The following is a 22,466-nucleotide window of genomic DNA, read 5'->3' as shown; positions in this document are numbered from 1 at the left end:
TTCAGGCTGTACATCTGAAATTAGAGGAATGATGCTGCAGAAATACTCTCCTCATGTGATTTATAATTTTTTTTCCTCCACCCATAGTAAAAATTAGGACAGGCTTCCACTGACACATTTAATGGGGGGAAGGAACATATGAAGATTAATATTTTTAAACCTTTAAATAAATGGCTATTTAAGATCTTCATGGGCTGAAGAAATAAATTTAAAAAATTTAAACAGATGCTGAAGACTGAAAAACAGATTCAATGAGATCCTTCTGGCATGCAAGACAAACAAAAACCGGCATTCAACTGTCCCCTAATCAGAAAATCATTACCAATTTATATAGCTGATAAAACAGCTGATATCCCACCTTCCCTGGGATATGCACACATTAAATCAACAGAAAATATCCCATTTATGTTTTTGTAAAACACTCCCCTGACAAACAAGGCTTCATTGACTTTGACAGCAGAAAGGCTAAATTCCAAAGCTCGTGTGATCTGATTGTAGCCAAAGACTACAAGTGAGTATAAAAATAAGTTCTCAGCTCTTGACAGAATTTATCACAGGCATTAAAATATCACCTTCAGAAGACAGCACTCCCACGAGATCAGCTAGGTTTCCTCCTCCCCCAAAAAATTATGCTTCCATTATTGTAGGTATATCCAGACAGACAGACTGCCAGTTGTGTAAGACAGTTACTGGGAAGTGTATTTCTCCTCTTAATCTCATTCCACCCACTACCCAAGAAAGCACTGAAACAAAGCAGCGCATACTTCTAAGAAAGAGGAAGTTTATAGACAGGACTGTCATACTTCCACAGAGTATTTGATATCTTTGTTTCATAACTCTGAACAATGGCCTACAGAAAATAATGCAAATTACAAAGAAACTGATGGATCTGTCCTGCAAGTGTCACAACGAAGGATGCATTATCAGCCTTTTTACTAATGAAATATTTTAACTACTTCAAGCACAAAGTGATGAGATTTTTAGAAGAGGTTTAGAGACTAAGAAATGTGAAATACACCAAAGTATTTATTAGTTCATACATTGTTTTGATATTTAACATATTTTGCAACCACATAAAACACAGCTTGAGTATTACTCTCTCTCTTTAGCTTCTCTAATAATAAATAATGTGAAAAATGCTACCTTAATCTGTGATTGCAACAGGACACATTCATAAAAATGTCATTAGGGTATGGCTGCATTTTTAGTGTTAACAGTCTTAAAAAAAACCCAAATCAACCAAACAAAAAAAAGGCTCACAACTTAGGGAACAAAAATGGTTTTTAATATCCAGGTTAATGATGCTCCTGATTCAGACACCAGCCAAGCCATTTCCATTTCCAGAACTGGATACTCAGCAGATATGCAGAAGTCCCAACATGATCCAAAAATTAGTCTAGATGTTTATGAGCTCTTTTTCACCTTCTCAAAACAACGGCAGTTTCAGAAGACTACCATACAAATGCAGCAATTTAGAGTGATATTAACTGCTCTGATGGATAACAGTTCAGTAACAATTACTAGAAGAAAATTACTGCTCTTACAGTAAGAACTCAGCATGTTTCTAGTTATTGGGTACTATTTCTTCCTACCTTGAAATCTGATGTGTTTGCATAAAGTTTGCAAACTCCTATGGTAAAGGATTAATTTCTTACTGTGAATCTGTAGAACCGCTAAGGGTTTAACTCCTAAGGTAAAACATTCATGCCATATGATAGACAACATAGATTTTAAGGAAATAAACAATTTTGAAAGGTATTTAATTAACCACCTAAAATTCAGCTGAAGGGCTTTGGTCCCACTTTTACCCCCCTGATTTTATGCTGTTAGATGCTAGAACAGTAACAGCCAAACGCATGAGGATTCCTCTGGGAAAGAATCATGGGGAAACCCTGTACTTTCAAGAGCTTAAACCAACACCCATTAGCCCAAATCATGAAAACACACAGCCCTGTGTTTTACTGAGGATGGGTGTGCTACCTTCCACTTCACTACAGGATGAATAACACCAATTTCAACAGAACTATTCACTAAATTGGTGATAAGCATTTTGATGAATCAGAAGCTAACATGCCCAACTCCTAGCAAGACTGAGCTTGAGGCGTTCTTCTTTCCTTCTCCAACTAGTCTGGCTTCAGATTTTATTTCTTTACTAGTAAAGTGTTCTCTTCTTCCCTGGTCTTAACCCAATCTCACTGTCATCATGAAACTGCACACCAGAAAAGGTTCACCGCTCTCTTAAAAGGAAGCATTTTCTAGTTACAGTTTGTTCTGGCAAGAATGTTAGTAATACAGCTCAAGTGCTTTTGTTTTACTCTGAAACACCCAAACACTACAGTGAGATAATGTTATTTGGGAAAACACCCAAAAAACGCATACCCTTTCTTCCTAAAGGCAGTGCAGTGCATTTTTAGTATACAAAATTTAATGCCTTAGGCCAATTTCCAAATACAACCTGTGTAAGAGACTTTCTTGTAAATTCTAAATTGTGGTTAGGAGGGTTGATGAAAATATTTTGTAGCATGCACTGTCTGACAACAAAATTTAAGTCTCTTCTTCTAGGTCACTGTGTCTCCACACCACACCCTGCCTTCCACTGTACTTGCTGCCACAGCTTTAATATTAACCTCTGTGCACATCAGTAACTCAGCACAAAATCTGGAAGTAAAAAAATGCTCCAAGTCTCTAAATACAGCTACTTAGAAAAACATCTTTATCTTTATTAAAAGATAAAGCAAATGAAAGTATTTCACAGTTTGCCATGTTGCTCCACTAAGTCTGATGCAACTGGAAGGGCACAAGAAGAAAAACAAAATTAACCTGGCAGTCTTTAACATTGAAGCCAACTGTGGGCAGACCTGTAGCCAAAGACATGAGGTTACCAGGGCATGTAAACCTCTAGGATACATTTCCTCACTGAAGTTATTTTTCTTTTTGCTGTTGTTAGAGGGGGCTTTTCCCCCCTTCTTTTTTTGTTTTAACTATAGGTGTACAGCTGGCAATTTCAGGGTACTACAAGGCCTTGAGAGCTACCAAATCCCACAAAAATTCTAAACTCAGAAATGATAATGCAGCACTCTGTTCTCTCCTGTACAGATCTTCAAATATACTGGAAATTTCCATATCACCTGACTAGAAAGAAGGAAAAACAAAAAAGAAAATCTGTGCTTCAGTTGACTTTTACTCATTTTTCTGGTCATTCCCATCTAGGATTTTTTTGTTCCCCTACTATCTGTGACAAAAGAAACATTTCTGTTCAAATGTGGTAAACTTTCAGTTACTGATCTGCAGCTTCACTGGTTTGTAATTCTAAGGAAAGATTAAGATTTAACTAAATTTATCAAAAACACAGTAGTAAACAGCCCCCTTTTATTTCTACCTTTACCATTTTTCATAGAACGTTCAATAACATCTTTCTATAAATAAAACTGCACAGTTCTTTCTGGAAGGCTAAGGAACATTTCAACAGATTTGGACACCAATAAAATGTAATGGTGACAACACTTAAGATAGAGGTAACCTCTTACCTTTAAGGACCATTCCTGAAAGGAAATGTTTTTTAGAAATGAAACTATCGGAGATAGGCTGAAAGTTAGGCAAAATGAACTTTTGAGTGAGCATGTAGTGAGAAAAGTGCTAGAAAATGAATGGTGAAAAAAAGGATACCTTACCTATAGTATGTATGTTTACACACAGTACAGTTATACACATCTACAAAATACTATCTACATATATTTACCTGTAATAAGCATCATATATAGTGATTACTATGGTACATTACAAATAACTTTCCAAATAAACAGCTCCAATGCAGATCATATAAAATACACCATTTTTCAAAGAGTGGTATTTTCAAGTGCCTGGTACCTAGAAAATCAGTGACTTGAAGGCTGTATTCTTTTTTACATACACAAGGAACAGTTAGTAAGTAAGTACATTCCAACATGAAACATTCCCAGAAAAAATGGTCCAATAGTCCTGCACAGAGGACACGCTAGACACAGCAAAGCATACTGACAATACTCATAATAATGCTCATCTGTAAATAGGCTTAGAAAACTCAATTTACTCTATGGAGCACCTTTACATTCAGTATTTTCCACATACCAAAAAAGCTTTTGAACAACTGGAAAGTTGTCAAAATTTAAACAGTATTTTAGTATTAAACTTGTTATCCAAAGTCTACAAAACAGCAACAATTTCACTGAATACACTTGAGAAATATGAACTATTTGTAGTTGACCTAAATGCGTCTTCCATTTGCATGAAGTCAGCAGTACTAAAACCTACAAGATGCCAAAATTCTGTCAAAAAAGGTTAAGAATGCTACAGAAATTGCATATAGATGCATCAAATCTGAAACACCAAGGATAACATGACATAAAAATAATCCTCCTCTTCCTAGCTTAAAAATAGTCATATATCTAAAAATGTTTCAAAATAATCTCTTTTGATAAATTTTAGTAAATTTATCATAAATTTGAAGAGGAACATGAAAAAAACCAACACATACACAGCTGTCAAGAGTTCAAGATTTTGTTATGGATATTAGATGCTTTAAATATCCTTTTCCGCATCCACAAAGTGACATTTTCAACATCACACGAGAGAGCAAACAAAAGTGACATTGGTTTCACTAATGGTAGGATTTCACATGTAATTCCGTTCCAAGTAAGCACTGTTCACATGCCACAGAGAGCAATGGCCTGGGGATTGGGCCACTTCATTGTTACTATTGATGAATGGATCTGAAACCCTGTTTTCTGGAAATTCAATACACCAAGGGGTTCACAGACATATATGGATATTTCTGAAGACTAAAGTCAAGGTTTATAAATAGCAAACTAAGGATAGAAACAAGCAACTGCGTTTCTAGCCCCCAGTCATGAGCACATGGAGTAGACTGCCAAGTACTATAAAATTTAGCACAACCAGCATCGTTCTTGAATATAATGAAACTATTCCATGCTCTTTGCACTAGATATGCCACTTGTTAGCTCATACTACAATATCCAGTAGTGCCTAGAGTTTTGCTATTTTTACAGCATACTGGTATTTAACATCAATTTACAATTAGCAACACCATTTGAAGACATTTACAGTGACATATGCCACAGAAAACAAGTTATTTAACATTCTATAAAAGCTTACATAACGCAACTTCAGGTGTTTTTCCTCTTATTATAATTCAGAGGAACTGTACAGATTCTTTATTTTACTGAAGTTACTGAGAATATACTGTCTCAAAAGATTGCACATTATTTTAGAAGTGCCAAAATCTTTCCTCCTGTGTGGTGGGCTAAAACAGATACAATTACAGGCCACAACTGACAAGACTCTGTTGTAAGATGCAATTCATGTTTATTATCTTTTTCTTCACAAGCTGCAGCTCAGCCATCAAAGACTGACACTTGGAAGCATATATACTGAAGTGTTCTGTGACAGGACTGAATGAACAAACTGCTGCTACCAGAGGTCACTTCCTATAGGCCCAAGTACACCCAGTGCTCAGCCTTATGGATACAGGAAACACCTGGGCCTCCATGGCTTTCCCCTGGAAAATGCTATGTGCAACTGGAAGCCCTCAAGGGCAGTTCACTTTATCCCAAACAAATGCATCTTAGCAAACAGTAGCATAAAATCCTTCTGTATCATGAGCCAACCCAACAACTGAAGGAACTCGCACACGCTACAGGGTCAATGTAAAGCATTTCTTGCAAAACGATTACTTTACCTGTCAAACCTAATCCTCTTTCTATCTTCAAGAGAGCAACCTCTCATACAAAACTCACAACTCTTATCACATCTGAAAATTCAGAAGGACCTTTTGTATAACGACACCTCCAGATTTTTCATAAATCCAATCTTTTCCTAGAACATGCACAGTCAGGTATTATCCTCTTTTGTTTACCCCTCCAGCTTCTCATGGAGAATGACCTTATTTTCTTTTTGTAAATATCCTTTCCTAACCCATAAGGGCAAAAATCATCCTTTTTTGCCCTTTGTCCCCATCTCACCTGTTGATATAACAAGTTATATACAACCCATTATTTTTCATGTCTACTTCACCTGAAGTTTGCACTTTGTGTTTTGCCAGCAGAGAGATGATGTGTCCAAGACCTTTTCATCCAGACAAATACAAACGTTTAACTTTAAAACTACAAATAGTGCCTTGTCCAGATTCTTACACTATTATGGCTACAAGACTGCATTAGATGTATAGGGCATTCAGATAATGTAAATGTTAGTATTATTCCTGCATTTACACATATTCACAGTTCTGATTTAAAAAAAAAAAAAACCAACAAAAAACCCCCAAAAAACCACAAATCAAAACCAACTAAAAAACAACCACCAAAAAACACCCCAACAGATTTTCCCTCTCACTTATTCATGCAATCAAAACTCACACCCTGCCCCCAACATTTTCTGTGTTGGATTACTGAAATATGTCTTCATCAAATGTTCTCAAAATATCACTTCTAATAATCTTGGCTTGTTGTCCTAGCTGGAGAGTTCCTGTACTAGCATCTACCTTTACTTTAATGTCAAACAAAAGTATTTTTGTTTTTTTTTTTCCTTTACCCTTTAATTTGGTCTGTAATAATGGAAAACAGCTACTGAAACCCATAGGTTTTTCTTAACACAAAGTCATCTTACTACTTCTGTGTGTATTAGAAAATACACTTCTCCAACTGCAACCAAGAAAATCTACCCTGCTTGTCATCTCCTCTCCTCTGCTTCCAATTAAAAATAAACTAGAGCATATCAATACACTAGGTGTTATTATGATTTGCCACAATATGCACTTACATATCATATATTATTCAAGACTCTTTTGGACTTAGATACACTAAATAGGAGATGAATCATCTTACTACACATGCAGGATGTCAGTTAAAATAAAGAACAAATAGGCACTAGTGCAACAAAACATTTACAGCAGTCACAATTAAAAAATTTGGTAATAACCTTTGGCCAATTCATCATAATTCTTAGTCCACTCACAATTACTGAGTTATTAACAAAGGCTTCATATGCTAGTTTTTAAACTCAAATTCTTTAGAACTGGACAACCTAGTCAAAGGAAGCAATGTGATTCATAAAACACAATGAAATGAATCCAAATTACAATAAAATATGAACAAGATGTATTTTTTAACATGCTAGAAATATCATGTGAAGACAGTACTCCCTATATTTAGATTCCCCTGAAATTTCAGGCACAGCAACGAGGTAAGAAAACATCTAAGGAGTTACAAAGAGATAAATATTAACTCTAATTATTTTCTGACAGCATACTTCAAAGACTTCATAACCAACAACAGAACATTTTTGTTAGGTAATATACTCTCTGAACAGAAACTTCATAAACATACCAATTGAAGGATGTCCTCATCTTTTGGCATAACACTAAGTTCCAATACGCTGTCACTGAAAGAAACGGAAAAAAAAATCACAGATGAACACTCAGAGATTTTAATTTCTTATTACAAAGATAATCCATTTACTTCCATAGAGGAAACCTCTTCAAAAACTCCAATACTCAGCTATTATGACAAACACATGACACAACAAAAGTAAACACTGATCTCCTCTAGAATCTTAGGAAGTAAGAGTAGAAGAGAAATCTGACTGAGCCAGTTTATTGAAGCAACACACTGGTTTGGGTAGTTTTATTTCCTCTTTTTTTCCTTAAGTCCTAAAGTACACTACTTGTTTAGAGCTTCTTGGACAAAACAATGTGACAAATCTGTGAATAAAAGTTAAACTTTCCTTTCTTCCATGTAAAACTAAAGTTTCTTAGCACTTTTTAGAACTGCTGTGAAGACATCATAATCACTGACTCATTTGAAAAGAGGAGCAATACCAAGGCCAGTACTGACCTACACCTTTCCACTCCAATCACCTCCTAGCAGGATCAACTTAAACAGTCATTCAGATGATATCTTAAATATAGATTAAAAACACTTGCTATTTCTAAGTGCTGCATTCGTCATCTGAGCTGCTGAAACCACAAGCAGCAGCAGCATAAGGATCCAGGAATCTGAATAGTTTTATCAGGGTGACTCAAACACTAGCAAAATCAGGACATCAAATGTACAATGTACCAGCTACACAGTCAAACATTTAAAAACCAGTGAAATCCACAGTTGGCATCTATCAGAAATTAGGCATTTTCACGAGCAAGAGAGAAGCACATGCTTGTTAACATTGGATATAAAATAGATGAATCTATTATCTCATCTGAGATAATGGAATAATCTGTTCACATTCATTAAATGTGAAGTGGAACAGGTACAGAGAAGGGCTGCAAAAGACTAATGTACAGCCTATTATAACGAGGCCAAAAAACCAAAATGAAGTTACTGTGACCGTTACTCAGAAATCTCACATGTCAGAATTAAAAAAGGATATTTAAAAAAACATGACTGGTATCAGCGTAAGTATCAATGCAACCTACGTGGCTATCTCAGAAATCAGCTCATCTGTACTGGTTAGTACAAACATGAGGAAAGACAAAACCAGCACAAAGACTGGCCCAACTACAGGGCTCACCAATCAGCCTATGAAAGCACTGAGAAGGGACCTCAGTTTATTTGTGCAGAAAAGAAAGCCATCATCTCAAAATGTAATGTGTGATTTATTAGGCTTTCTTATGTGAAAAATGTTTCTATTTTGTGGTTCCTCTTCCATTTTCTAGCAACCACAGACGTAAGGCTGAATTCCAAAGGCAGAATAAGGGTATTTGGTTTCACAACCTTTTTAAACCACTATTCATTTTGGAAAAGAGTGTTCTCCATCAACATAAAACCTTAGTCTTAAAACTGAAAATCAGCAGTGATTTAAGCTGTTTTTTTCTTTTAAGTCTCCACACACCTAGGTATGTAAGTCTTGAAAAGCCTAGTGAAGATTATTTTAAAACACTGAATTACAAGAAACAAGGGAGTATTGACTTTATGTGCACTTCAACAGCATTTCCCATACTGACTGAATGCATAAACAGCTTGAGGCATTTTTAACAAAGTGTTCAGATTTCAGTTCTACACATGGACAGCACGTATGTAAAAATCATATCAGACAACTTCTTACTTGCAGGATGAAGACCTTGGATGTCAAAAATATGATAGCATTGCTCCTCTTGAAATACTTTTTATACAAAAAAATACAATTTGACACAGAACAAACCATACTCATTGAAATATTTTGCATGTTTCTCCTCCTCCCCCTTTTTAAGAAAGTGATTAAATCAATTTACACAATTAACATCTTTTTAAAAGACATTCAGAGGACTAAAGGGCTCAATTCAGAAACAATGTTTTACATGTAACTCTATAAACTACTTAACTATTCTACTCCTGTTTGCCTGAAGAACCTTTTGGAGACAATTTGGATGTTCTAACTTCAAATTTTGTGACGTGTTCTCAGGATGTTTTTAAATTCTGGTATCAGAAACAAAAATTATTAAGGGGGACTTCTGGTTTATTGTACAACATAATGTAAATGCAAATTGTGAACTAGGAAGTGTTACTAAGAACCACCACACAGAAAGTGATAGTCTGGAGCACCAGACACAGTACTCAGACCTCTCAGAGGTATTTATCATTCCAATTACTTTCATTGCACATTCGGAGAGTTAAATTCAAATGTCTTGATTCCAAGTTATCAAACTAAAGCAGTAATCATAAAGTCTATCTTCTGATGCATTATTTTGTATTAGATATTTTGAATATTTTGTATTAATGAAAAAGATTCAGTAGCTAAATTCTGTACATTTCTGAGTAATCCAAACACTTTCAAGAACAGTTTGAAAAGAGAAACAAGCAGAATAGACAATCATTCAAATTCCCCAGTCTAAGAAAAGAAGGGGGGGAGAAGAGAAGTTGCAAATCAGAGTCTGTTTGTTCTTTTATTTGGAATAATAAATAATTTACAGAGTTTATGTTAGCAATCAACATATCTCCAAGTTGATTATATATGTAAACAGATAAGAAAAAATTCTTTATGGACCAAACCAGCAAATGTTGGCAAAAAGTAGGAAACGTAGAGTTAAAAGTGCAGTCATGATTAATCCTACAGGACTGTAGTTAATTCTAGCAACTCTTCTGAGGTGTGCCTTTCTCCCAGAGGAAATAACTAGTGTAACTTTAGGGTTTTTGCTATCTCCAAGCAGAGGAAAATAGAAAACATTCCAGACACAGCTTGAAACTTTTCTGGGAACAGTAATGTTCGGCATGTCTGAATTATATCCCATCCTTAAGTCCCACTGGAAGATACGGGTATCATTTCATCTAAAGCAGCTAAGTCCTGATGTCTGCAGCATTATATAATGAAGACAAGCAGCTAAAATTGAACAACTTTTTAGAAAAATAATAAGCAGCTATAAAAATGGAGCCACAGAAGTAACCTTAAAAAATCTGCCTGCACTCAGTTTTATTGCAAACAGCTGAACAGTGAGCAATGGGTAAGCCCTCTCTTTAGAGAGAAGAGAGGATGAAATGTGTTGTAACCTTAAAAACTGCTCTGAAGATAAGTAAAATGACAAAAGAAGCATTTATACTCATCAATATGTTTGAATGAGTAATTAAAACCAATAAAAGTACAGCAATCAAAATGTCTAGAAAACCAACATACAACACTATGAAGACTATGAAAAAAACTGTCTTTAGTCATAAAAAATACTTCAGCAGACAACTCAGCCTTTCAAAAGGCCTTTCAGCAAGCTGCTTTCACAAGGCCAACTAAAGAAGCTGAGGTGTGCAGGATGAGAGATCAGCTAAGACCCAAAACACAGCAAAAACTGTTATCACTGGGTGCTTTTAATGTGTTCAAGAGTGAATTTGTGCAGGGCCAACCTATCAAGAATTACTAAATCAAGCAATGAAGATAAACCCTGTGGTTCAGCAACTTCCTGAACCAAGGATTTCTAGAAAGTGGATTGGGTATTATCTGACCACTCACTCTGTAGTTTCAGTGTTTTCACAGACTTCAAATAAATCTTTATAATATCTTTTTGTATTATCATAGAGGATAATGGCATAACAGACCATCAGTCCAGACCAGGTGGCAATGCTAATGCAAGAGCAGCATGCACCATAATGCAATTTAATTTGCCATTAAATGGCAGCATGAAAAGTAAAAAAGCTTACGTTCAGACCAAACTGATCTGAGCTCAAAAATACTGTTCTCAAGCAAAGAATGAGAGACAGCTGATTCTTTAGTCATATGAGAAGTACTGTCTGTAAACTACAAAATGCACCTGATGGGGAGTCTGAGCTCTCTTTATGGATCAGAATTAATATTTATCTGTTTATCCTAGAGGTTCAGCTGTAGACTTCCTGATAGTTGAATATGCTGCATAAAATGCTCAAGGATACACATGACCTTTTGTTACAATCTTCTGTGATGTACACATCTGGCTTGAGAAGACAAACTGTTCTCTCCTAACACAATAGCATCCCTTCATCCTCCCTGCCCTCATGGGAATCAGGGGGATAGATGCACCAGTGTGCTGCACTAGATAATCACTGGCTGCACTAGATAATCACTGACAAGGCCTTGTTCAGGTGTCCCCAGTTCACCCACAGTGGGCAGGGGTTCAGTCCTGAATAGCTCACTACCTACACTCACTGAAAACACACTCGATTCACTGGCACACCTAGAGTTAAAAATCAATGACCACACAAGGCACTCAAAGATGTGACTGGTCTCTTCCTTGGATTAAGAGAGTTGATTGACTGATCTACATAGCTGGGCATATACTGTATCTTGAGCATACACTATTGTGTAATAGTGCTCCTTGTAAAAACACAAAATAACACTGCCATGCATAGTTTCTTTATGTCCAGTGAAGGAAATAAAGCCCATCTGTTCAGCTCTTGTACAGACAGCATGACACAAAACATGTTTCAGTCTACCATGTCCATCACATCTCTGAATACAATTTTGTTGATTATAAAAACACCCAAAACAACAACAAACATCCAAATCAAAACCACAGTGACACAAACCACCCAAGGTGGACACATTTTGAACAAAATCTTGAATAAAGACATCACTGGAATAGGAAGATCAGAATCTGATTTTTCCTTCTCCGAACAGTAAGCATATCTAAGTTTTAACGCATGATGAGCCAGTAAAAATATGACACGTGAGATGTACTTAGAAAACATTCTTTCATGCTGATCATAATACATCTTTTTGCCACCTAACTCAGTATTATATTGAAGACTTGTTGCTATAGAACAGAAATTGACACCAAGAAAACTGTAAAAAAGGAGGTAGACATGAAAGAGTATCCAGACTCATGCACAGACATGATTTCACAAGTGCTTGTGAGTTGAAGGAGCAGTAAATATCAGTATTTTCTCAACTCTGAGCAAGGTTCATAATTTGCTGCATAAGGTAAGAGGTAAGCAAAGACTTACTGCAGATATTCTGCAGGTGTGCACTAGCATAAATTTTTCCTTCACCAGATATGCTGATTTCTAGTTCTTAGATCTCATAAGCAAAGTGGATTTTATAATCTTTTTTTCCAATTGACACATGTATATATATCTAATCTGTCTATTTCAGTTCCAACTTTCTCTATAACACTTGGTGTTATTTGCTAACAAGGGATAAGTACCAACAATAAAAGGATTGTGGTACAATTCAGTGCACCTGTTCTCAAACTTTTCTCAGCAATCAGCAAATATATGAAAAAAGAAATAATAAAACTGAGTGTGTATTAATGAAAATGCAGTAATACGATGACTTCTCCAAACTACCATAAATGGTCATTTCATGCTCAGTACAGAAGAAGTATAATGATAATACATAATATAATACTTAATTGATAATGACAATACTATTATATACTAATATAATGATAATACTATTATCTTACCTGTTCTGTATTAAAGCAATGACTTGAGAATATGTCTTCCCAATAACACTTTCTCCATTGACTTTTATAATTCTGTCACCTGTAGAAGGAAAAGTTATAACTGAAATTAGTTTGTCTAGATGTTTTTTTAACAGTTTTTATCTTGTATTTCTATACTTCACAATAATCAAGAACATCCATATGCTAAATTCAAGGTTAGTCTTCCTCAAAAACCAAAAATTCTTTCTCCAAATATTTTGTTACACCTTCCTCATTTAGAGTTTCATACACTCCCATAAATTAATTTTCAAATACATTGTGTAGAGCTCTTTTTAGCCTATGATGAAAAACCTATACTGTTCTTTTGACCAAATGGTATTTAAGACATCTCTGATCAGAAGAGCAGAAAGTTATCTTGAATGTCCTAATGGAGAAAATGGTCTGAAGGATTACAGGCAGGGAGCTTTAAAAAGCTACTGGAAAAAGAAGAGCTGAAAGAAAGAACCTGTGCAAAATGAGGCAAAGAGAATCGTTTTTTCATCACTAGTTTTAGAAACTAAAAGCCCTTTTTGTTTTTCTGGCACGATCAAATTAAAGCAAGGGAAAACTGGCCCTGACTACTCACCCTGTCTTGGGGACAATAATGCTTCTAATGCTTGTGCTCTGTGGAGTTTCCCCATATAAACCCCCTGGATTAACAAACTACACAGATTTGACTTTTTAATTTTGTCTCCACACACAAAGTAAACATCATGCCAAAAAATTGGTATGATATTTTCAACTTTATAAAAGTTTACCTATTCCCCTTTATCCACCAGTTACCTTCTTGCCTGAAAGAACTCTGAGTTTTCTCTCCTGCTTCCTAAGCAATGAAAGCAAGCTTGGTGGCAACAAGCTCTGAACCCTGTCCTGGCTAGGTCATACTGCAAACTTCCCCGGAACACACCAGATCCTTCTCTGGAACTTCAACTGGCTCTTTTCCAGGTTGTTTAAGAACAGCCTGCAATGTGGGCTACATTGCCACACATCTTTAGTCAGTATTCCCACTAAAAACTATAATTAGGAGTATCATTACAGTAGGTCATATAATTTTATCTATACTTGTGCAGCTTTTATTTTTCACAGAAGCAGACGAGATTACACACAGCAGTGACACGAGTCTACTTGAAATAGGCATCCCATGGATCTGCCAAAAGATCTGCTGGGGACACACTGCAGAACTGGTTACATAAGTGACACGAGCACAGACAACTCTGCAAGTACAACTTTGTTCTGTTTCAGATACAGAGGAAGGAGAAGTCAGCGCCTGTAGTGCAAAAAAGGATACAGAAACATGATGGCTTTTTCTAACAGCTCTCCATCAGTCTGGTGGCCTGCTACGCATTTTGAACAAAGTAGAAATTAATCAATATCCCTTCCACACACATTTTATTTTTTTATATTCCTGCATATAGATAAGCAACAGCATGAAGATCAAAACCTGGGAAATACAGATCTGTTTTGGCTGTTCATATTTCAGTATTTCTATAAAGTCTATTTCTTATAAAGTCCATTTTTTAATGAAGTGCCTTAGAGGTTAAATATGGGAGAAGTATTACCTTTCTAACTTTAACAAAGAAGATTTTACAGGAGTATTCAAAAATACTTCAGAATGGACTGTCTTATATTTAGGATATCTCTCTATCTATTAAGACATCTATCTATCTGTTCCTCAAATTTGCAAGAATATTTTAAGTTTTCTGGTGAGAAGCAGCCAGAAATGGAGCTCATTTATCATGGATGATGAAACTTATGTTGAAACTTTCAGTATTACAAAGGACCTTGCAGCAATGAAACAAGAATTGACAAAAAATTTGAAAAAAATTCAAAACTCATATTGAATATTCAAGTATTTTCATTTGTGTGACCATGAAACAGAGCAAAATTACATTAGCAAGAAAACCCAAAATCAGTTAATAATAATAACAGTTGATTCCGCAAAATAAGAAATGTATAGAATTTCTGCATGAGAGGTTAAGCAATCTACCTGGCTGATTATTCCCTGAGTGTTTTATAATACTAAGGCAGAAATATAGTAATATATTTCACCCTAAAATTCATAAACAAGAAATACTGGCATGATCTAATTAGACGTAACTGCTATAAGCAGTGTTTTTAAGAAGATTCTACTTATTAAAAATGTCTTCTCTCATTTATTTTCTGCTCTTTATTCTGGGCTCCTAAAAATCTCTTCTATAGCTAAAAAAAAAAAAATATTCTCTACAGATTTCATCTCTCAATTTGGCAGACACTGAACAGAGCAGAAATTAACATGGTGATTCCTCTGTACAAATTCAACATATGCTGTGTTTTATCAAGCCAAAACATCTTTATATAATAGCAATCAAATTTTACCAAAGTAGCCCTTCTCAAATAACTACCTTATGGTGTACAAGTGGGATCTAGAACTGTTTTTAAACTGATCAACCTAAGAACTTTGTATTTCTTTAGAAAGAACATACAAAACTTATTCTATTCCAGTCAATTTGAGGTACATAACTCTTTTCCAAAAACATATCAACACCCCGTTATTGACACAAGCACAAACCTTTCACAGAAGTTTTGCCCTATTTTTAAGAAACCCGTGTTCACAGTGGCATCCATCTATGTATGTAATTTTATCACCTGTAAGATTTTCTATTCTAATAGAGATTTTTTTTTCTTTTAGCATTTAAGTAAAGGTATGACACAGTTCACAAAAAACCTCCATGTTTTCTGCTCTCCAGTTTGATTAAATGAGCAATCAATCAGAATTTTGTAAGAATAGGAACTCAGACTGTTCCTATTTGATTTAAAGGAGGTAGAGTAGAAAAAATTTATTTAATGTTTGAAGACCTGAATGTTTTCAGGCTACCAATTTGTCCCAAACCAAAGAAACAGGAGTGTACAGGTATTATCTACCTGTTTTTCCTCTTCTTAATGTATTTTATTACTCTCTTTAAGATAGCAAATCAAAAAGACTAAGACTTTAATGCCTTTACAAGTAAAACAATGTTCCAAGGTGAAAAACACTGGAGGACAACTTAAAAGCTTCTGAAGGAAAGAAAAAGGTTTAAATGGAAGATAGAACTATGTAGTAGCAAACTTAAATCATATGTATTTTATATCACGTACATAAACATGCTACTGAACAGTACCTGTGCACAGCCCAGCTTCAAAAGCAGGTCCACCCTCTTTGACTTGTTTAACAAATATGGTGTCCATTGGCTCCAGTCTATTTCTTTGTTTTCCTGAGAAAGAAAGAATATCTCTTAATAGCATTTCATTATACTGCATTACAAAGTTTTCATTTTAAAATACTTTAGGATGCAATCCTGCTGCATTCACAGAAACATACAAAAAATAGTAATGTAATGGAAACTGAAAAATAAGAATTTACAATCTTCCTTTAGATGGAAAAAAGTAACATTGATTTACAGTTCTCATGGGCCACAAAAGTGATTTTCCAAGTGTTTTTCAGAAACTCCAAGATGAAGTCTAAAGTTTTCTTGAAGATTTACCAAGGTTCAAAAAGAAATTTATAATTCAAATTGTATGCATAGCATATGTCTGCACATGCTGCATATCTGTAAATATCTGTATATACACAACTTCAAGCAATCTACAGTAGTTAAAAACCACGTACAGCTGTATTTTCTTGCTCTCTCAATACACACTTAAGTTCTACACTTCCAGAAACACAGGCACCTTTTGGTTTTACATGCCTCTCATCAAAGCTAAGTAATTCTTTGCTACGTAGCCACAGCTTCTGAAAATCAAGATAGGAGGGTGGGAATGTGTACAGTAAAGCAAACAAAAAACTCCAGGGTTATACAGCAGGCTAAAATACAGTGTAGCTGTCCTACATTTGCACACAGCTAGAGCAAGCCATTTTACAGCTTCTACACAGCTTCACAGATTGAATTATTATGCCAGTGAAGTTAAAAAAACATAACCAAACCCCCAAAAACCTCAAATATTCACAAAGAAAACCACCAAGAAATAAAAACTAAATAAATAAATGCATCCATTATGGCCCTGCATGGTCCAGTGCTCACAGAACCAGTGGCAGAACCTGAAAGGCTACAGCCAAACACACACAGTCATGGCCACTCCCAACTCCTGGCTCCAGTTTCTATCCCTGTTGCACACTCCCAGCCAAGGAAGTGCCACCTTTGGAGGCTGTGGGACAAGCCAGCCCAGGGAACTGACACAGCACAAAAATAAGCTGGGTCTGTGCTCCATTTTAGCAGGAAACCCCAGCTTAGTGGAGAGACAAGGAGGACGAGGCTTAAACTGCAGGAAAAGAAGGAACAACAGCACAAGAGAAAAAAGGAATTGCCTAAAACTGGCATTGCTGATAAACTCCTTAAAACTGGCATCATTAGGTTCTAACCATTTCTAAAATGACTGACCTTTGACTTAGGCACAAATGGCCCAATTTTTGGAAGAAATACTTTCCCCACAGCTTTAAATGTTCCACCTAAAATGTTTAATAAATCACAGTAGTATTTATTGAATATAAAAAGGTGCCCCCTTAACCTCTTTTTTCTTAGTTCAGTTTCCATGTGAGCAAAGTTCATTTGAAAAGCTTTAATAAACTGCAAAAAACCAGACCACCCTGCGACTCGGATTCACATTTTTCAGATCCTGGTTTTAGCCTAATGCCTTTATTGTGCAGATCCTCAGTGTCCTGCCATTTTACCATAAAGCAGTTTAACAAAATGGCTCACTCATATGGCTCTAAATGGCCTTCTCAAAACAGTTCCAAATTGGGAGCAAATAATCAAAAAAGTTTATTTCATAGAATCAGATAAATACTATATATAAAGCAACTGAATTACAAATCAAGAAACTCCAGCTGGCAGCTCAGTCCCCAAATACTTAAAATTTGATTAGCAGGATACAGCTACAAGACATACAAAATGCTCTTTGTGAGCCAAAGTTAATATCTGTCATTTTTAATCTGCAGATTTAAATAGACACTGAACATGTGATGGGTCTTGTCCTTTAAAAAGCCAGTAACATTTCAGCAAGTTTAGAGAAGCTCCAAGATTAATCTACCCAGATGTCATGAACAAAAAGTTGCTTCAATCGCTTACAAGAATGAAGTTAAAATATGACCTTTTCTAGGACCACCAAACATCCTTCCAGTGCTGTCACTTATCTTTTACTGAAGTCACATAACATTTCCTAAAGTGGCAAGAAAAATAAAAACAATACAGCTTCCATGGCACATTTAATTTATCGCACCTCAGCTTCCTTTATAAAATACTCTTCAAAAAAATGCTAGTGGCCCACTGCTAGTTTGCTTAACACTCAAATGCTGCTTTATGCCTTGTCCATAGCTGAACATGCAAATCAAGAGGTCAGGCAGATAAAGCTACTCCCATTCAGTATGCAGCACAGAACTCCTTTAATACACCTCCCACTTCTGAGTAAAAAGGGAAACTTGCCACAATTTATGGAGACCAGAGACTGCAGCCTTCCCTGACACCTGACCTGCCTGTCAGCTACACCGGGCACATTACAGGCACTCACTTCACATTTCCACAGCTATTTTATCAATCAATTCAGAAAGCTAACTGCACGTTAACTTGGTTAATCAGGATAAAAGGTTCAAAATGTTGATTACATTTGCACGTTCATTTTATAATTCAGCAGTATCCAAATACAAGTAGAAACAAGAAGAAATCAGAACTCTCAAGCTCTGGTGGATAAATATATTTCTTCACTTCTCTTTGGTCTTCTACACATTTGGATACAAACCAAATCTTTTTTAATCAGTAACATAGAAATTAACTTTCTTGAATACATAACCTCAATGTGCATTTATACTTGGGAGTTTGAAACTCAAGCAAAGCTAAGCAATATTTTTTGACAGTAGAAGCTAACAGTACTTTTTCAGACCAGCTGAGGGGAATAAATCTTGAAAATGTGCACTCAATCATCATAAAAAAAAAAACCCGTCAAGTAAAATGGATTATCTAATAACTCACCTCATGTCTCAAAATTTAACATTCACTATACTCAGATTTAATTATGCCTAAATCTCCATGTGGTCCTGTCTGCACCCAATTATCAGGCAAAAGCAAGATGCTGCCTAGAAATGAGTGCCTAAACTGCCCTCCTCCTGAACACCACAACCTAGAACAGAATATCACAGCCAAGAGATTTACCTCAAGTTCTCCAGCTCTGCACTACATACTGTCAGGATTCACAATTTCTGTTTCTAATATCAAAAAGACCAATTTTTTTGAGCAGCAATTCCTGACAATGTGATATAACAAAGAACAGTAAAAGCACCTCAGACCTCTAGTTTGTAAGACATAAGTCTTATTTGTGCTTTTCCAATGCTCATTACTGCCTAGGATTTTGCCTCCTTCCTCTTTCTTCATACTTTTGTAAACAAAACAACATACTCTAATTGAGCATTACATTGCAGGCTACCAGCAAATACAACAGTTTCTCCCAAATCTTCAACTGCAAATGAAAAATAAGACATCATGCACACAGAAAGAACAGACAAAGTGTGAGGTTGCAGTAACACATTCACATATTCAAGGAAACAGCACAGATGAAAAGCACAACTTCTGCAAAAAGAACTTCATTTGTACTTCACTCCCTCTTAAATGTAGCTATAAAGAGAGGTGTTGTCTTACATTAGGACAATAAAAAGAAAAAAAAGCAAATAAAGTTGTTAAGTACACAATTCAGCTGATGAGAAACTGAAAAGCCCATCAAGTTGTCCTTTCCTGTACCACTTTTGTAAGCACATGAAAATTTCCAGCATGAGTAAATGGTCATCAGTCAGTATAAATTCAAAGGCAAGTTTTTCTCCAGGCAGTAGTGTAGTTTTGCTAACAGAATAACTAAAATACTGCTCGCAGTGCAATGACTCCCTTCAATGATGTTATCCAAATGAAAATATAACTTCAGAGTAAGTAAACTGGTGTCTGAACTTTTAATTTGGAGATTCAGCATCATCAGAAATAAGGAAATAAAAATAAATATCCAAGTACCGAGAAGGCTCAAGACAAAAAATCATTGGCTTAAACAAGGATAGTAAGGAATCAGGAGAGTCTTAATAATAAGGTCCTTAGTCTAGACAACCAAAGTTAAGAAAAAGTAGCATGAAGAAGCACTAAGCTGAAAATCAAATGCAATACAAGTATAGAAAACCAGTTTATTGCAACAAGGTTTATCTGAGCCAATGGACCAGAAAAATGTTTTTTCATAATTCTATGCAAATCTTGTAATTAATCAGAGACTACATGCCACCTACAATAACCACAGAGATCACAGTAAAATCTAGAGACTAAAATTAGTCCCTTGTTTTAACTTTTGTTCAAATGACTGCAAAATAAAGACTTTATTCATAGCACGTATCATGGAATCATTCATGATCTAACCTTTATACTGCCTGGATCTATGAGCTGAGACTTCAAGTCAATAATGCCTTCACAGTCTGACAGGAGAAAACAAGTCTCCCTTTGCAAAGTCACAAAGGAAGCTTTCCTGACAAATGTTTAAGAGGCCACAAGTGGCAGAGGGGAATATGTTGCACTAGCAACCAGCATATTTACAAAATAACAGAATTCAAACATACTTTCCCTGATAAAAGGAAATATTTTTAAAAAATACTACTACTTTTAAACGGAACAGTAGAATTAACACTAGGTAATATTTAAAACTGGCTTACATCTGGGGAGTGGTATTCAGTAAAGTTTCTCCTAACTCCCCCAAATTTGATACAGCAATTAATTGTATCTAGACACCAATTCCAGCTTAATCCCCTAAAAATCTAGTTTGAAATACAGCTGCTACAAGGAACATAACTAGTATTGTATCAAATGCAGTAACCATGACTTAGTTTTTCAACTACTCATTGCAGAGCAGACAGTATTACTGTACTGCTCTATGATTCACCTGGAAAACAAAATGACATGGCATAAGTTATGCTATCTAATCTACCAACACACTACAGCATAGCAACAAGCACTTCATTTCTCTGAAGTCATTAACCTTTTCATATAAAACACAGATTAAAACATCTGAGTCACAAAGACTATGAAAAGTACAACCTTTACGTTCTGAACAGGAAAGGAAAGAAGAAAAAACAATCTCATGCCAAAGTGCTATTGCTAACAGTTCTTCCTTTTGACCAGCAGAAGACAAACCATCAAGTGCTGAAACACAGTATAATACATACTTTCATACAAAGTCTCTCCAACTAGCCACTGCTTAAAAACATGCTATTGCTCCTCTTCCTCAAGGGGAGAAGAAAAAATTCTTCTGCTCAAGACAGCTGAACTGTGCTCAGAAATCCTCATAACACAGGGATTCAATAAAGTCTACAGAGGTCTGTAAAATAACTTCTCGTAGAACATTTTTACTCCCAGCCCTATGCTCAGCAGATAGCAAAAGGATGACTTTCACTCTTACATTTAAGAAACCAGCCTCACGAAACACCTCAGATTAATCAATTAAGACAGGTTCTTATGCACATCTTTCTCTGACTCAAGGAGGAGGAACACTCCTCTTGAGCATGAAGATCTACAAGTATGCTTTTGGGTATCCAAGGCATTTGAGCTCCACTGGTTCAACAATGCAGAGTGACACTGATTCCTGGGATGCCTTTCAGGCAAAAGGAGGGGAACAGATACAGCATGGCAAATGCTTCAAATTGATTACTCTATCAAAAACCTGTTAATCTACAAAACTACTCAAAAAAGGTTGCTGAAACTACAGCAGAACTTACATCTATTAACTGAGGTTAAATTTAATTAAATATAAATCACAAACCTGTCAGGATGACATCTAACTGAGAGAGGCCAACTACAGATCATTCTGCATATTATAATCTGCAAAGTGAGTTTCATACATAATAAGAATTTCTTCACTAGCAATATACTCTGGAAAAGGAGTCCAAAGGTCTCAGTCCAATCCCACCAGAGCTTATTTCACCTACTGTCAAGCTCAAAGCACTCAACTGAAAAACACCAGCTGAAATACAGTGCCAGGGATGAGCCTCTGAAAGAATGTGATAAGTAAATTAGTGCTGTTGAGTCATTTAACAGAGAAACACTTGGCATTCAACTCTCTAACACAGGAAAAATACATTCTTATTTCTCAAAGCACCTCTGGCATTTTGATTAGGCAACTCCAAAATGGTATTTCTTCTTTTGCTTACTTTTCTGTTAAACCATTTGACTAATACAACCTCAACCCTATCTACGTGCCAAGGTAGGGAGAGAAGACGAGAAAATAATTTGGCAGTGTTATGGAAAATATGTAACACAGTTTCAGCTTAGTTACAAACTCTCCAAAACTCTGTTTTCTTATTGCATCATTTGCCATTACTATGACTTTATGCAATTCTCTCAAATGTAACTTTTTAAGTTTAAAATTTAATCTATGATTAGTCTAGAGGATTTACTATAGTCATTAGACAAGCATAGAGCAATACAATTTTTATCTGGAGTGGTCAATCTATGGACTCGCCCTTAAATCCTTGGGAATTACACTTCATGTTTAATTCAAAGTCAACGATGATTTGAACTCAACAGAAACCACTGAG

General features: G+C 35.7%; 1 protein-coding gene across 6 annotated transcripts in view; it reads right to left on the bottom strand.

Annotated features, from left to right (window-relative positions):
* The window catches only part of ARHGAP21 (Rho GTPase activating protein 21), a 111,868-nt gene that overhangs the window by 33,481 nt on the left and 55,921 nt on the right, over positions 1-22,466 (bottom strand). For all 6 annotated transcript variants that reach the window (XM_064407871.1, XM_064407864.1, XM_064407901.1 and 3 more), the window contains 3 exons: positions 16,045-16,137; positions 12,890-12,968; positions 7,380-7,434 (listed from right to left, as the gene is read on the bottom strand). In XM_064407871.1, coding sequence (XP_064263941.1) covers positions 7,380-7,434; positions 12,890-12,968; positions 16,045-16,137 — 227 coding nt within the window. The remainder of the gene's footprint in view (positions 1-7,379; positions 7,435-12,889; positions 12,969-16,044; positions 16,138-22,466) is intronic.

This window comes from Passer domesticus, chromosome 1 (assembly GCF_036417665.1).
Source record: "Passer domesticus isolate bPasDom1 chromosome 1, bPasDom1.hap1, whole genome shotgun sequence".
NCBI lineage: Eukaryota > Metazoa > Chordata > Aves > Passeriformes > Passeridae > Passer > Passer domesticus.
Note: the sequence above shows the minus strand (reverse complement) of the source record. Positions and strands in the feature narration are given on the sequence as shown.